At 42.1% G+C, this 14,635-nt stretch overlaps 1 protein-coding gene across 4 annotated transcripts in view; it reads right to left on the bottom strand.

The window, feature by feature from the left end:
* The window catches only part of LOC120510821 (glutathione S-transferase 3), a 28,664-nt gene extending 14,721 nt beyond the window's left edge, over window positions 1-13,943 (bottom strand). Inside the window, exons 1-7 of one of the 4 annotated variants that reach the window (XM_039727104.1) lie at window positions 13,821-13,943; window positions 11,435-11,541; window positions 9,595-9,646; window positions 8,747-8,879; window positions 7,494-7,635; window positions 6,387-6,518; window positions 4,665-5,848 (exon numbers count right to left, since the gene is read on the bottom strand). In XM_039727104.1, coding sequence (XP_039583038.1) covers window positions 5,705-5,848; window positions 6,387-6,518; window positions 7,494-7,635; window positions 8,747-8,879; window positions 9,595-9,646; window positions 11,435-11,521 — 690 coding nt within the window. In that variant the 5' untranslated portion in view covers window positions 11,522-11,541; window positions 13,821-13,943 and the 3' untranslated portion in view covers window positions 4,665-5,704. Of the gene's footprint in view, window positions 1-4,664; window positions 5,849-6,386; window positions 6,519-7,493; window positions 7,636-8,746; window positions 8,880-9,594; window positions 9,647-11,434; window positions 11,542-12,015; window positions 12,057-13,744 lie in introns of those variants that run through there. The other 3 variants (XM_039727068.1, XM_039727084.1, XM_039727077.1) reach the window with 3 other exon arrangements.
* Window positions 13,944-14,635: the final 692 nt, after the last annotated feature.

Genomic DNA, 14,635 nt, shown 5'->3' with positions numbered 1-14,635 from the left:
AAACTGAATGGATGTACACAGAGACCTGAACTGTCCTTACCATAGCACCAATATTGAAAGATGGCTTGGGTGTGCTTAAGAACCATCCTGAAACTGCCTGTGGTCTTTATACCAAGGTAATGAAGTTGTAATAATAAAATACAGGATGTACACTCATGTTAGAAAAGTGTTGATGGTGATATGTTTCACTACTGAAAGTGGAGATTCCTAATCTTCTACATTGGAATGAGCAGAAAAGGCACAAAAATCTTTGGGATCCTAACCTATACAGTTCATTTGTCAGTTTTGAAGAGGCATCCCTCTTGCTTCAAGGAGAGCCAGGACACTATCCAACTAGTGAAGTCTTACGTGGTGTCTTATAGGGTAAAAATGACCCCCAGATCCTGCAGATACATGTTCTCCAGTCTCAGCCCTACACTGCCTTCATTTTAGCACCTGTTACTATTAGCAAAAAAGCACCATGGCACTAGAAAAACAGTGTGCCTGTTTAATTAAGACACAAACACTCCTGTCACAGCTCTGTTTTGTTGTGTGGGCATACTTTGGGAGAACACAGAACAACAAGATGCTCTGCAAAGTATGAGAGTTACACTACTTATTTCAAAGCTGTCTCTGTACAACCCATTCTGAAACTTCTCAGAAATAATTGTCCAAGTCAGGTTCTCAAAGAAATCCAGAAGAGTTGTCTCCCAGATCACTCGTCGACTAATGTTCTGCAGCAAAACTGTCTGCTGAATAATAGCAAGAGTTAAATAAGGTAACTATGTCCTTGAGAAAGCAACTGGAAGGATATTCTCTGCTTGAACTAATGTGTATCCAAGTAGGCTGACAGGGCTGGGGTAGTATGTACTGAGCTCTGGCATCTGAGGCTGAACGATGATGTGAAGCTCCCTCTCCCTTGCCAGAAAGCCTAACATTTCATTCCCTCTTCTTTTGGATGGTGTTTCCAGGTGTGAGATTAAATGGTAGAACTGCAGTGTTGAAATTGGTCTGAAAAGAAAAGTAGTGCTTGTAGGGTAAGCAACACAAATCTGCAGCATAACTAGAAAATTGTCCCCTGCTCTGCATTAGGATAAGTGATGCCTACAGCTAGGTAGCTCTTGGGTCAATGTCAGAGTCAGACATACAATGATGCTATTTGAACATTTCCACTATACACCAAGGTCACATTAGCATTTTCAGATGTCAGTGGCACGCTGGAAGCTGGCATATGGCTGATTATCCACTGTGTTCTTCAGCTCCTCCTCCTCTGAGTTCCTGCTTCTCACATCAGTGGCAAGATGCATTTTACTATACTAAATGCCTCTGGTTTATTAATTCCTATGTATGTATGTATGGAGTACTGATTCAGATCACTGAGTTTCAACTTTTCTACCTATTATCACTTTATATACTATGAAATGTGCTAATTTTTCTTTTAGCCCTTTGAAACATGAAATAGTGAAGTGCCAAGGATCTGGTTTCTCTCTTCACCTACCAAATGTGTAGTTGCAGAGGAGCCAGGACCAGGCTCTCCTCAGAGGGCTGTAGTGAAAGTAGAACAGACAACAGGCACAGGTTGCAGCATGAGAAATTCCAACAGATATCTGCACTGCAAAAAAGCCTGAAGGAGCTGCTGGAAATGTGTGTATATATCATTTTCTCTGCCCTGCACTCCAAGGCAGCTTGCAGACACACTTGTATTTAGATGCTCAGAGGTTAACCATGCCTTACAGATAAATTGCATTCTGATATTATTTGTTGCCACTGACCCCAAAATTAGTCACTTGTTAAAACCGAGCATCTGATGCTTAGAGGTTTGAAGTTGCTGCAGCAGGGTCTGTCCCTCAGGTGCTCCCACGGCGGGTGTCTTTTGGGGCTCTGCGGCTGAGGATGGCTCCGGGAAGCATCGCCTCGCTGCAGCCAGAGCCCGCAGAGAGCCCCTGCGGAAAGCGCAGGGCCCCACCTGGGGGCAGGAAAAGTAATGCCAGGCTAATTCCATGCCCAGAGCTCCCGAGTCCCCGACAGGGAATCCGGGGACACGCCTACCACTCAAATTTTTCCCCAGCAGCAAATCAAATAGCCTTTCCTAGGAGCAAGGCTGGGTTGCGAGTGCAGCTGCCTGAGAACCTGCCTGCACCAATAGTGTCCGGGCGCCCTGCTGTCCGCGTCCTGCACGCCTCTGGGACGCGAACTCTGCCCTCTTGGACCTCAAAGGTGTGACCAGCACCAGCAGGTCCGTGATGCCCGCGAACCGCTGGGAAACCCGCTGAGGGAGCAGCTTTTTAAACCAGGCACGGAGTACGGGGCATTGGCTCCAGCGGCGGCTCCGTGAGGGGAGGCCGGGGCTGCTCCCGCCGGACACGGCCGGCTCCAGCCGGGCAGGGCTGGGCCACGGCCGGGTTGGGAGTGGGGAATAGTTTAACAAGCGGCCAAACACTGCACGGCAGAGTGCCAGGGAAAAAGAGAGGAGATAGTGCGTGCGAATGCACGAAGGGAAGGAGGGGAGAAGGCAGAGGACTCGGGAACGCAGGAGGGAGGCTGAGTCGGAGAAGAAAAGGAGTGGGAGGAAGGTGTTCAAGTTTTTGTTTCTCACCAACTATATTAATTGATAATAAAAGAAATTTCCCCCAAATCAATTCTATTTTGCATATAGTGGCAATTGGCAAGTGATACTAAACATAGGAATATCTGCTAAGTGCCTGCTAGAAGCAGTGTTAGGAATCCTCCAGTCAATCGACCTAGCTAGTTTTCCCTGAATCTGGCATTTTGCCTTTTTTCTTTCTTTTGGTTCATGTTGCTATACTCGGGTGAGAAGAAGTGCCACAAGAAGCATGCAGGAGACTTGAAAAATTCCTATGAAAATTGATGCTACTTTTGCACTTTCAGATGGGCTTAAACAAATAGCAGAGTTCCACTGGAATTAACTGCAGTCTATCAAAACATCAGGAAGCACAATGTAAGCAGAAGTAAAGATCCCATACAGTCATCAGAAACCATAACTTGTACTAAAGCAAATATCCCGTACTTGCTAGTAAATCAGTGAGAATTATCCCAGTGTTTTCAGTGGAAATGAACTTGTCATTCCATTGGTGGAGTGTTTTAAACCAAAAATGGTTGTATAGGATCACAACCCTTCCCTCCACCAAGCATAATTTACTTGGCTATCAGAATGATGCTCAGGCTGATTTGTAAATAAATAGGTCTTACCAGAGCAAGAGATGAAGAAAACCCCTAGTCCTTGGAGAACACATCAAAACTGCCTATCTGACACCTAAGTGATTTGTGACAGGTAAAAGTGAAACAAATCTTGAGATTGCTATGAGTTAAGTAATATTTAGCCAGGAATTATTGGGCTGGCAATATTGAGAGACATAGGAGAAACAGCAACAAACATGTGCACATTTTTCTTGTTTACCACTGTCTTGAAGGTTGGTAATAAAAATGAAGAGCTCTTACGTGTTGTAAAAGCATTACTGAAGTCAGCTAACAACCCTAAATAATTACTGCTGGAGTGCTTACCGGGACTCAAGGTTGCTCAGTAAAAAAGATATTCTGTAATAGACTTACATTTAAGCTGATTTCATCCCTAGTTTGCCCAGAATATGGAAGATCACACTAACAGTTTGCAAACCTGCTGCTCTTTACATAAGGTTAGAAAGTAAATTGACAAACCTGCATGGGAATATCAAAATAAGAAGGTTATCAGACAGAGTTAAGCCACAGCACTGTGTAGCCTTGCATAAGCAAACATTACTGTAATTTTGTATGGAGAAGAAACACTTTTAGGTATTTTTAATTTCAAAACAAACCAAGAAGATAAGTAAAAATAATGAAATAAAATTTGAAGTTCTTATCAACAATTTACTGAAATATCAGGAAATTAACCATCACTTGGGCCAGACCTGAAGCCTTACAGGGTAGGTCTACATTAGTGGTCTGGAAGAGGAGGATGTTTTAAAAATTAATTTCTTAACTGTGCTTTGGCTCCCATCATAGTGTGATCTTGGAGTGTACAAACTGGATTCTTTCTGGCTGAAATTAAACTGGAAAATATGTTTCAAGAGTGCACCAAATGCTGTTTTAAGTGTCATTCAGTCCACACAACCACTCTTGAGCTATGCTCAAGTTAACCCTGTCCCAAACACATACAGGCTTCAATGCCAGTTGTTCTTCTGCTCACATTCGTTGCTGTTGTACCACTCTATTTACTACTAGGAATAGCCATCAGCTGTTAGGTTTTTCACCAAAAAGTACTGCCAGAGGCATCACCTACATCTGCTGCATCTTTGCTTGTGGAACTCTTGAACAGCATTACACAATAACTTTCCTCAGTTTGTGGAGAAAAAGTTCACTTAGCAAAGGAATTACGATCAACAACTACAGTGTTTTCCAAACTTTTCTAATGAACTAATCTGAGATTAAACTAAAGACTGAAATGTAATTGCAATTGACATTACATTAGCTGATAAATTACTGTAAGTCAATACAAACTTTGTATGCCTGGCAATGAGGGGAAAATGTTTGTAGCACTGAAAACTTCAATCGTGTTGAAGCTGGGGAGTCTGACGAGCTCTCAAGTGGGGAACTTGTTCAGATATCAGATGAGTGTACTTACTAGATCCTAGTGTCAAGCAGCATCTTATTTCTCAATCCACAGCTGACACAGGAATAAACCAGGGCCATTGGAGATTGAGCACAAGTCTTTTCTTGTAAACTATGTCATTAATGTAGAATATGAATAACAAATATGAAACACCAAGGTAACATCCTGCAGAGCAGCTTTTCATAACCTAAGTGCCATTTTCTGAAGTCATTAAAACAGTTTTAAATTCCTTAGTCTAGCTGTCTGTGGAAACCATACAATTTTTAAAAAGAGGAAAAGAAACATTTTGAGTTTGCTTGGTACTAGATAGGCATTATATCAAATTTGTGTGCTGGTTTACTACCTCTCCTTCACATCTCCATTCTCTTGTTTATAAACACAAACAAAACATATCTTTCCATGAGGCATGTGGATTAACAATGACCCTCCTCATATAAAATAAAAAGAATTTATCCTCCAGGAAAAGTAAAAATTATGTTTGTAAGCCCCAGCTTTCATTCACAAGACAACAGGATAATGTGACTATCTAAAAAGTTTATTTGATTTGTCCTCCAGATAGAGCAGTTAAACAAAAACATTATTTGGCAGTCCATTTATTTCCCGATTTAGTAATAAAAGTGCAATTTAGTTATAAAGGCACAGTGTTGACATTTAGACAAGTCACTGATGTCCAGTAGAACTGGCAGGAGAAAGACCTCACTCCTACTTTGTTTAAAAACCTTGTTTCATATGCCAACAGTGATACTAAAGAAGAATAAAGGCCTACATTGAAAGCAATCATCATATAAAAATCTGATCTGGATCTAGAAAAATGTCCTCAGAAACAGCAAGACATACTGTAGCTATCAGTCAGAAACTCACATTTCTCTCTTCTGCTGTTCCACAGTCTCTAGCAACTCATGGTTGCTGCCATGTCAATTGCTTAAAATTACCAGAAAAAATCTTGAGATGAATGAAGGAGAAAACAGGCTAGTATTAAGTGTTATAAAAGATACCTGCCTACTGTATTTTGTGTGATTGCCCATTGAAACACCTCTGGATCACCCCTTCGCCTTCCTTCACAGTGTAATTGGACCAGTGCAATCTGGCACTTCTCTTACAGCCTGCAGCCAGGCAAACTTAATTTGCTTTTACATCATAATACATGCGGAGAACTCTCCTGACAGTCTCTACAAATTTATCATCAGAAACAGGTTTCCTCTGGCTTCCCGGCTCAAGAAATTTCTTGATGGCAGGGATGTTGCTTATCCTTGCTTTAAATGCCTAAAAGGGAAACAGTAAATATATGATATTTAAAGAACAGAAAAATAACACAAGAAAAAACCCTGTTTTACTGATTTGTGTAACATCCTTTAACTAGCTGTATGTGGAGAGAAGACAGGAAATACGGTTTCAAGTGTGGATGAATTTTACTCCCACTCACTTCAATCCTTTTATTTTCCACAGTAACAAATGAGCCATCTGTCTTGCATTGATATGGGATGAATTGTTATCTGTGGTTTCTAAGGTGTACATTGCTCAAATCGTTCTTGTGATCCAGAAAATATCTTCCACTTAGTATCACAGAACTGCTGAGAGTCAAAAAAAGGGAGGGTGCATTTCTTCAGATGTGTACAGGGGTTCCTCCAGAAAATAACACTTTCTCTAAATGAAACATCTTAAAAGGCTCTTCCTAAAGCAGGAAAAGCAAGACTACAATGAAAAAGTAACAAATGTTTGTGGAATTATTTACATAGAATAGACTTTGAAATATAATTTATCACATTTATAGCCATATGAGCATCTCATTAGTGCAAGGTACCTGTAACTGAGGAAAGCCTGAGAGCACATCTGACTTCTTCTCTTCTACCATTAAAATGGCTTCAAGAAGATGAACATCTGCCCAGCTAAAATTGTTGCCAACAAGGAAGTCCTGCCCATGGTCTTTCAAAACCTAGAAATGTCATAGATGAAAACACTCAGGTTGGATAGCCAGCTGAGGTTCATGTTTTCAAAATTCATAGGCACACCTTCTTTGACAACACTATTGTCTCCTTTTCATCCTTCTCTCCCATGCAGCCAACAGGAGGATCAGGATATGCCAGCAGTCCCTAAGCTGAAATCTAGAATCCCAGGGTTTTTCTTACCAATCCTTTCTCTAGGTAACCTTGTGTACTAGGCTATAGGGTTAGATACCTTCTTGGTATTCACATCTTTCAAGTCTAATTTATCTGGAATTTTTCTATACATTTTTACAGATTCAATGAGAAAATAGAGGGTATAAAAGAGAGGTGATCAGCCTAAAGCATTAGGGCTAAGATGCAACAAGTGGAATATAGGGCAGAATGCACCCTGGCAACCACCTACAGGAGACCTTACAAAGCAAAAAACTGTTTTCTCTTTAGTCTTTAAAATGGAGAGGAGCTATTCCTGCTAGATCATCCTGTCCATGCATATTAATTTCCACTGAGAGTACCTCTTGGGTCCTATCTCTCAAATTATCAGTTAGAGAAACACCAAGATTCCAGTATGGCTAGAAGTCAGCAGTGATAGCTGTATATTACTGTGTTTACAAATACCCAACTGGGATGTATTTGAGATGTTAAACAAAGAAGACAATTAGCACTGCTTCTGCAATGCAAATTACTGTGGTGGGGTTGGCCCTGGCTGGGTACCAGAAGTCCACCAAAGCTGCTCTATCACTTCCTTCCTCACCTGGACATGGGGAAGAAAATAGAGTGAAAGTCTCTTGGGTTGACCCACCCCAACATATCTGATACTGCTCTGAACCCCCTCCAGCCTACAGACAGAATGGATGTTCTGGTGTAAAGTATTGCACTGACACTTCTGTTTCTGGTTGTGGTGAAATACCCAGTGTTCCCATTGTTATCCCTCCAGAATCAGGGAAGAAAATGATCCTCCTCCATACCTTTTCATACACCGGGAAATACCTGCTTGTCGCCTTCTGAACTATTAAGGCACGTTGTTTCTCTTTATCCTCTGCTGATAAGAAAGGGAACATCAAAATGAAGCCCATAAGGTCATCAGTTCCTCCGACATACATATCAATCCTTAAAACCAAAGCAAACAAAATCCTTAAATAGAAGGCACCTTCACAAGCCGAATCACCTTGTATTTGTTTCAGGATAGTAAACACTGAATTTCCCATCTCCCTGTCATGGTGCTTCCCCCCTGCCTACTCCTTTCCAGGCTGCAGTGTGATCTGAGAAATGCTTTTTAAGCAATCTCAAACACACCCTCTCATGGAAATTATTTCTGCAATTTAAAAAAAATATGTCACAGTGGGAGTCTTGTAGTGATTTTGGCTTTTTACTTGCTTCATTGTGCATGCTTAAACAGGATTGCAGAGATTAAGTGTGTAACTTTGGTGTTACAGATCACTTCACAATCACCAAAGAGACACACAGCACCACAAGGAGCCATTCCCAACTGACTTAATTGTCTGGATGTATCCCACCTTCAGAATTTCATCCAAAGTCCAAGTAGTGCCAAATAGATAAATAATGGGATTGGAAGCCTGTAGCATACCAGGTTCTTCATCCAGCTATTTCCAGAGCTATCAGAGCAGGTTTTGTACTGTAAATGGACATTTAAAATGCTACATACTGAGACAGCCCCATCATACTTTTTTTTTTTCTTCACAGACACAACATCAAGATGTAATTTCACATGGATGTTATTTCATACGAAACCAATAGTTTTTCAACAGCTTTTAGCAGTTCTTTCCCCAGTTCCCAAAGATCTAAACTGTGCACTTTTTACAGTGCAGTGGGATATCATGCAACCGCAGATAATGCCAATGACAGCTCTTATTTTGCAGCCAAAAGTTAGAAACAAACCATTTCTTTTCAGAGTTTTCTGGTTACAAAAGTAGTTCAGCATCTACATGCCAGTAATCTCTCAAATACCTGTGTCAGGCTGTATTAATCTTTCAGTAAGGCACAATAAACCCACAACTCAAATATTTTTATGTGAAAAGTAACTGAGTTAGAACAAATCAGTTGGCTTGCATCTAGCTGTGGCTTCTCAAGCTCAGTGCAAGCTGTGAATCTCCTGAGGCCCACAGGTGACTGTGCACAGGTGTGTGTGCAACTATGCAATTAATTCTAGATGCATCTGAACTACTACAGTAAATTCAAGAAGAGTAATACTGTTACATACAAGGCTCTCTCCTTCAGGTCCTTCCCATAGAGGTTGTACTTTGCTGCAATGTAGCTGAGGATGGCTTTGGTCTGCACCATCCTCATCCCATCAATCTCCACCATGGGCACCTGCTGAAACAGCAGGGATCCACCTAAAAGGACAGACACACATTATTCGGCTCATCTAATAACTCTGTGTCAGGTTTCTTGCTGTCTTCAGAGGAACATTGCTTTTATGATGAGCTTGCTGTGGGTAGCCATTGTATTAAACTGAAGTTCTTCCATGCAAAAGAAAAATTACAGTGGTGCAGACAAATTAAACTGAAAAAATACAATTATTGTGGGTCACCATCCTTCCTTTAAATAAAATTCACTGAAGTTTTAGTCAGGACTGTGTACAACAGCTTTTGAAATGAAACTGAAATGCAGTGGAGAAAATCACACTAAACATCTTAACTGAGTACAAAGTGTCTAGTTCCAAACAATGTAAAAAAAATTCTGTTCCGTTATTCAAACAGTATTTGAAGCAAATGTTAGATTCACAGATTTCTCTCTTATGACCAATCTTCAGGCTATATCAGGACATAACATGAAACTTTGGGATGCATATTTTCTGGTTACTGAAGCCCTTGGTTAAGTTTGTGGGACCAGGTGGGATGCATAGACAAATGGAGAACAGAAGAATCCATAGGCCCGGCAAACCCTCCAGGTTGGAAAGACACGTGGAAAAAAATCAGCCTCTTCAGCTGCTCACAGCTCTCAGCTTTACTCTTCTGTGTGGAAAGGAAGACACATAATGTCTTCAAAGACTTCCCACATCTTCTCTAAGTCTGGTTACACTTTTCTTGAGGTTTCATATGGACTCACCTTGCAGGAGTTTCTCATACTGCTCTCGGGTTTCCAAAAACTCTTCTTCAAACTGACAAAAAAGAATGAGGAAGAAGAGGAAATAAGAATCTTTCCACATTTCTAGAAGAGATAACCCTTTAAAGCACCATAAAAGGAAAAGAATATACATCATGGTTCTTTTCATTTCAGATATGGCTCTAAGGGAGAACACACCAAGGACAGAAGTGCTGGCAGTATCTCCTGGACTGTCACACTTGATAAATGCTGCTAAGAGCAACCCTAGCAGAACAACAGGCAATAAGAACTGGAGTGAGGATGGTTTGTTTGGTATTAAACAGGCAATGTAACGTGTAACAAACAACAATACAGTCTAAGCTGTCCTTAAGATGCTTTCTGGAATGTGGAAAAATCTGCTGTGTGATATTTTGATTTGGGAACTAGACAGGAACAACTTCTTCAGAAGTTAAAACAAAGCTTTTAGAAAATAGTGTGCAAGTAGCAAGCCCTGCAGGAAGTTTGATACAGATGCATATTTCAGACACCTGAAGATTAAACATTCACAAGATGAGAAACAAGAAGATACAGAATTGGTGGTGATCAGATGGATGGAGTTGTACTCAATATGGTTGAGGATAGCTGGTCCAGTCAGTGTTGCTTATGGAGAAACTGAGTTCAAGATTAAGACACCAAAGTTAGACATCTACGTGTATCTGTTTGCATGTGTCATACATGTCTGTGATCAGTGCACAACATGGAGACTAGAAAATGGTTGATGTTTCCAATCCCTAAAGGCCTTGCTCAGTCAGCCTCTCTAATTACATCTGTGCCACTCAGTAATTAAGATTTGTTATACTAGAGAAACCCCAGAAGAGCAGGCACATTAACACACCGCCAATGTTCAACCATAGCAAGTATGATCACAGTCTAAAATTTAGAACCCAGATTTCTGCTGATGAGAAGCTGAGAAAATAATATTCCATGGAAAAAAATGTAGTAATTGGTATTTATCAACAGCTGTTTTTTAAACTTGAAAAGAGAGAGGGACTTAAAGCAGAGGAACAAATGATGGAGGGAAGCAGACAGTTCTGTCTTCTGCAAGGCCTTCAAAAAAAAGACTGGGGGTCTTTTTAAAAACCGTGTATTCTGTGGCTCAGTACACAAGTAACTGTATGTACTGTAACAGCTTATTGTGTAAAAGAGGGCACTCAGAACAAATACTAGTCCTTTGTGTCCTGAAACTGTATTACCAGTCTACCACCAAGATGGCCAGCAAATGAAAAGTAAATTATACACCATTAGAAAAAATTAAAGTGGTATCTTTCCTCCTCCATTTTACCCAAGTACTTGGAGACTTCTAATTTCCCTACACATGTGGTTCAATTGGCTCACTTCACCCTGCTAAATTTCATCTAAATGATGAAAGCTTACAGCTTATTATGAAGGATGCAGCCAGTGGAGTGAAATATAAAACAAAAATCTCTGTGTGAGCATTCAACTGAAAACAGAAAAACTAGAGAAAATGAATTGCTGTTTTACAGGGCAGAGATAACACTTGTTATGGGAGGAACACATCTATCAGCTCAGCAGCTCTGGCTCAGTAATCAAGTGCTTAATTAAAGATTACACATTCTTGTGTTAAGCAAGTGTTACTGCTTACAGTGTCACTGCTCAGAAAACATGCAACATGAAGCCATGCTTTTGTGTGCCTGAAGTAAAAGTATTTAATTACACTGAATAGCCAACATTCATTTACTGTTGCATCTTGGGATGCCTTTTCTTTTTTGACTAATAACATGCAATCTGCCTCACAGACAAGCTTACCAATGTGCAGCTAGAAGTTAAAAACTCTAAAACAAACCTCGACCCCAGCTGCAGCCAACAACCAACGAATTGATTCCATCTTGCCTCTTCCATTAAAGTAGTAAAGTTTTGGTTTTGTGGACATGACTTCAAACTTTCCGTTACCTAAGAGTTATAAGAGATAGTAAGTTAATAATTATACAAAAATCTGATGGCAGCTGAAAAAACGGTTCACAGGTCACTCACACAACAAAAATTTAAGTTAATTTTTGATGAAATATTTTAGCAAAGTTTCAGTCTAAACTGATTTGATTTTCTTGCTGCGCAGTCAAGTCAAACTATTTCATAGACTTTTCATCCCCCTGAAATTCAGGAAAAATAAGTATCAAGTTGCTAAGTAGGAGGTAACAGAAAAAAATTTAAAAATCACCACAAAGAAAAACCTTAAAACTTTTAGAAAATAGAAGTTTTAGCACTGAAGTTACACAGACACAACTAAAAGCCAAGCCTTGATCAGAGAGAAGAGGCAGTAAACTGAGTTTCCAAAACTGGCAGACCTTGTATCAGGGAATCTAAGTATCTAAACATTAATTCTACACGTTTGGGTGAAGCATGGGAATGTACTTTTAAGCCTCTCACTTTTTTTTCTAGCTGCAGTGATCCAGCAATCAGTAGAAACTTCAGAAGAATGGCCTGTTTCTTCTGTAATAATCCAAATTAAAATACAAAGTTTCAGAGTGTTGCACAACTTATCCTTCTAGAGGTCACATTTCTTTCTATTAATAAACCCTGTTGCTATGCAAAACTTTATGGACTTTATAGATGATCCAATGCTGCTTTGCAAGCAGCATTTTAGTTCTTTAATGACTTCATAAATGAGGCTATTAATTGTTATTTTTTTGAACAGACTACTGTTTAGGCCTCAGCAGGAACTGGATTCCACTGTAGAGCCATAAGCCAAGAGAGCAATCAAATTTAATCATACTGGCATTTCACATGCAGAACTCCCTTACAGCAAGTCCTTGCTGCAACTGAGAGCTGTTTTCCCTCTGTAAGGTCATTTATTGTCACTTCAATCCACAGTTCAAGTAATTCTGGAAAAGAGGCCCTTGGCATGTGAACAATAACCTCCAGTTTCCAATGTTCCAAGAGCTCCTTCATAAGCAGAGGGAAAAAAAAGACCTTGGGCATGCACAAAGTGATCTGCTTGTTAGCCAACAGGCATGAAAAGAGAACACAAAATATGAGATTGCATCAGGCCATGGGAATTCAAACAAGCCAGGCTATTCTACCCCTGCCTGCTCAGGGGCCTCCAATTGCTCTCAGGAAAGTGACAGGGAACTAAAACACTGCGAAGTGCTATCTCTGCCACTGATAAATATAGCAGTGAATTAGAAAAGTATCACTGTGAACCACAAAAAAGAACAAAATTAAACAGGAGCTGCTTGTAATACAGTTACATTCACAGAGAAAGAAGAAAAAAGCCAATGGTGATTTTTAACTTGTAGTTTAAAAAAACCAAAGAAACAGAAGAGTCACTCTACCTCAGTGCCACTTCTGGAGACCTGCTCTTAGCAGGCCAGTGAACAGGTCACAGGACATAAGCAAGTCACTGATGCCCAACACACCTCAATGCAGCACAGGAAAAATGAAGGTAAAGGCATGGTGGATGCTTCTTTTATAATATTTTAAAAATAATATATTTTTAAATACCGAGGGATCAACAACCTTTGAAATGAGCTGCAGCATTCTAGGTTCCTAGGACTGAGCCTGCTATGCCATAGGAGAAAGTCCAACCTGTGAACGAACTAAAGTCGGATGGAATGAGCACCCTGGTGATGGGCTTCTCCCTTCTGTGCCCTTCATCAGAAAGGGATAAATGGCAATTTGCAGCCAGGAGCAGCAATTACTGGTAGGTTGTTGTCCGCTCCCCTCAGCTGGAAAATGGACTTTGTGAAAAATTTGCTCCCTTACTGCGATTTATGAAGGCCATCTGGGCTAACGGGGGAATGAGGGAACATGAATATCAGCGCAAGAAGGGATTGCTCCCCGCAAGGAGAACACGGACCAGAAGAACATGGGCGAGGAGGGCCGGGGGAGCAGCCCGCAGACGCAGGGCTCTAGGGCCCGCATTTCCCTGCCTGCATTCAGCAGCCCGACAGCGCTGCCACTCTGCACCCGCAGCACCAACCCGGGGCACGTCCCGTGCTCAGCCTGTGACAGGCAGCAGCCCGGGGCCATCAGCTCCCACCCCTCCCGGGGACAAGCTCTTGGCAGGCCCGAGATGACCGGCGGTCCGTGCTGTGGCACGGGGAGCCCGGGAGCGGGAGGCCTGAGCCCGGCACAGACTCCCGGCTCCCCGCCTCACCTGAGCCAAGCGACCACGGGCACCGCTCGGCGGGGGGAACAGAAAGAGAGAAATCGCAGGGGCCCACATTACTCACACACACGGAGGGTGAAGCGGGGATGCCGAGCGAGCACACGACGCCCCAAGCCAGAGCACTCCCGCCGGCCCCGCCTGCAGCCGCCGCCGGCCCCGCCTGCAGCCCTCCCCGCCCAGGCCACGGGACGGCGACGAGCGGAGCAGCCGCCAATGGGAAGCCGCAAATTTGCAAGTTTCGCAAAGCCTTCTGGAAAGACATCTCACCCCAGAGAATTTCGCTGAAATTTTTAACCGGGTTAAGAACCGGTTTCTCTCGGGTAGTTTTGTCGCTGCAAAGTGTTGATTTCGTGCGCTGTGTCACTGGATTTTCAGCTGTTTTTACAAACCATGACTTCAAGGGAACCACCAGCACTGAGGTATAAATACATTCTAGGCAGCAGTCGTTGTCTGGATGTGAGGGCGATCTGGCTGCGACATCTGTCACCCCATTGATCGCCAGGGTTGATTCGGCTGATCTGGCTGGCTAGGCGGGTGTCCCCTTCCTCCCTCAACGCTCCATGTGCGTCCCTCCCGAAGCTGCGCGCTCGGTCGAAGAGGACGACCTCCCCGATAGAGACGGTACCGTTCATCGGTCAAGGGTATACGGTAGCTGCGCTCCCCTGCTAGAACCTCCAAACAAGCTCAAGGTCCATTTGTAGGAGAACGTAGGGTAGTCAAGCTTCCAAGACTGCAGACACATCCAAGTGAGGCGCTGCATGGGGCAGTCTGCCATTGTTTTGTGCATAATGCACAGAGAGGCATGCAAACTCTTTTATTTCCCTTTATCACTTCTTCAATTCCCCACTCACCTACAAATCCGTGAGCTACTCACATCAC

The sequence above is a fragment of the Passer montanus genome, unplaced genomic scaffold (assembly GCF_014805655.1).
Source record: "Passer montanus isolate IOZ18808 unplaced genomic scaffold, ASM1480565v1 scaffold11, whole genome shotgun sequence".
Classification (NCBI taxonomy): domain Eukaryota; kingdom Metazoa; phylum Chordata; class Aves; order Passeriformes; family Passeridae; genus Passer; species Passer montanus.
The sequence above is the reverse complement of the archived record's forward strand: the minus strand, read 5'-3'. Positions and strand labels throughout refer to the sequence as shown.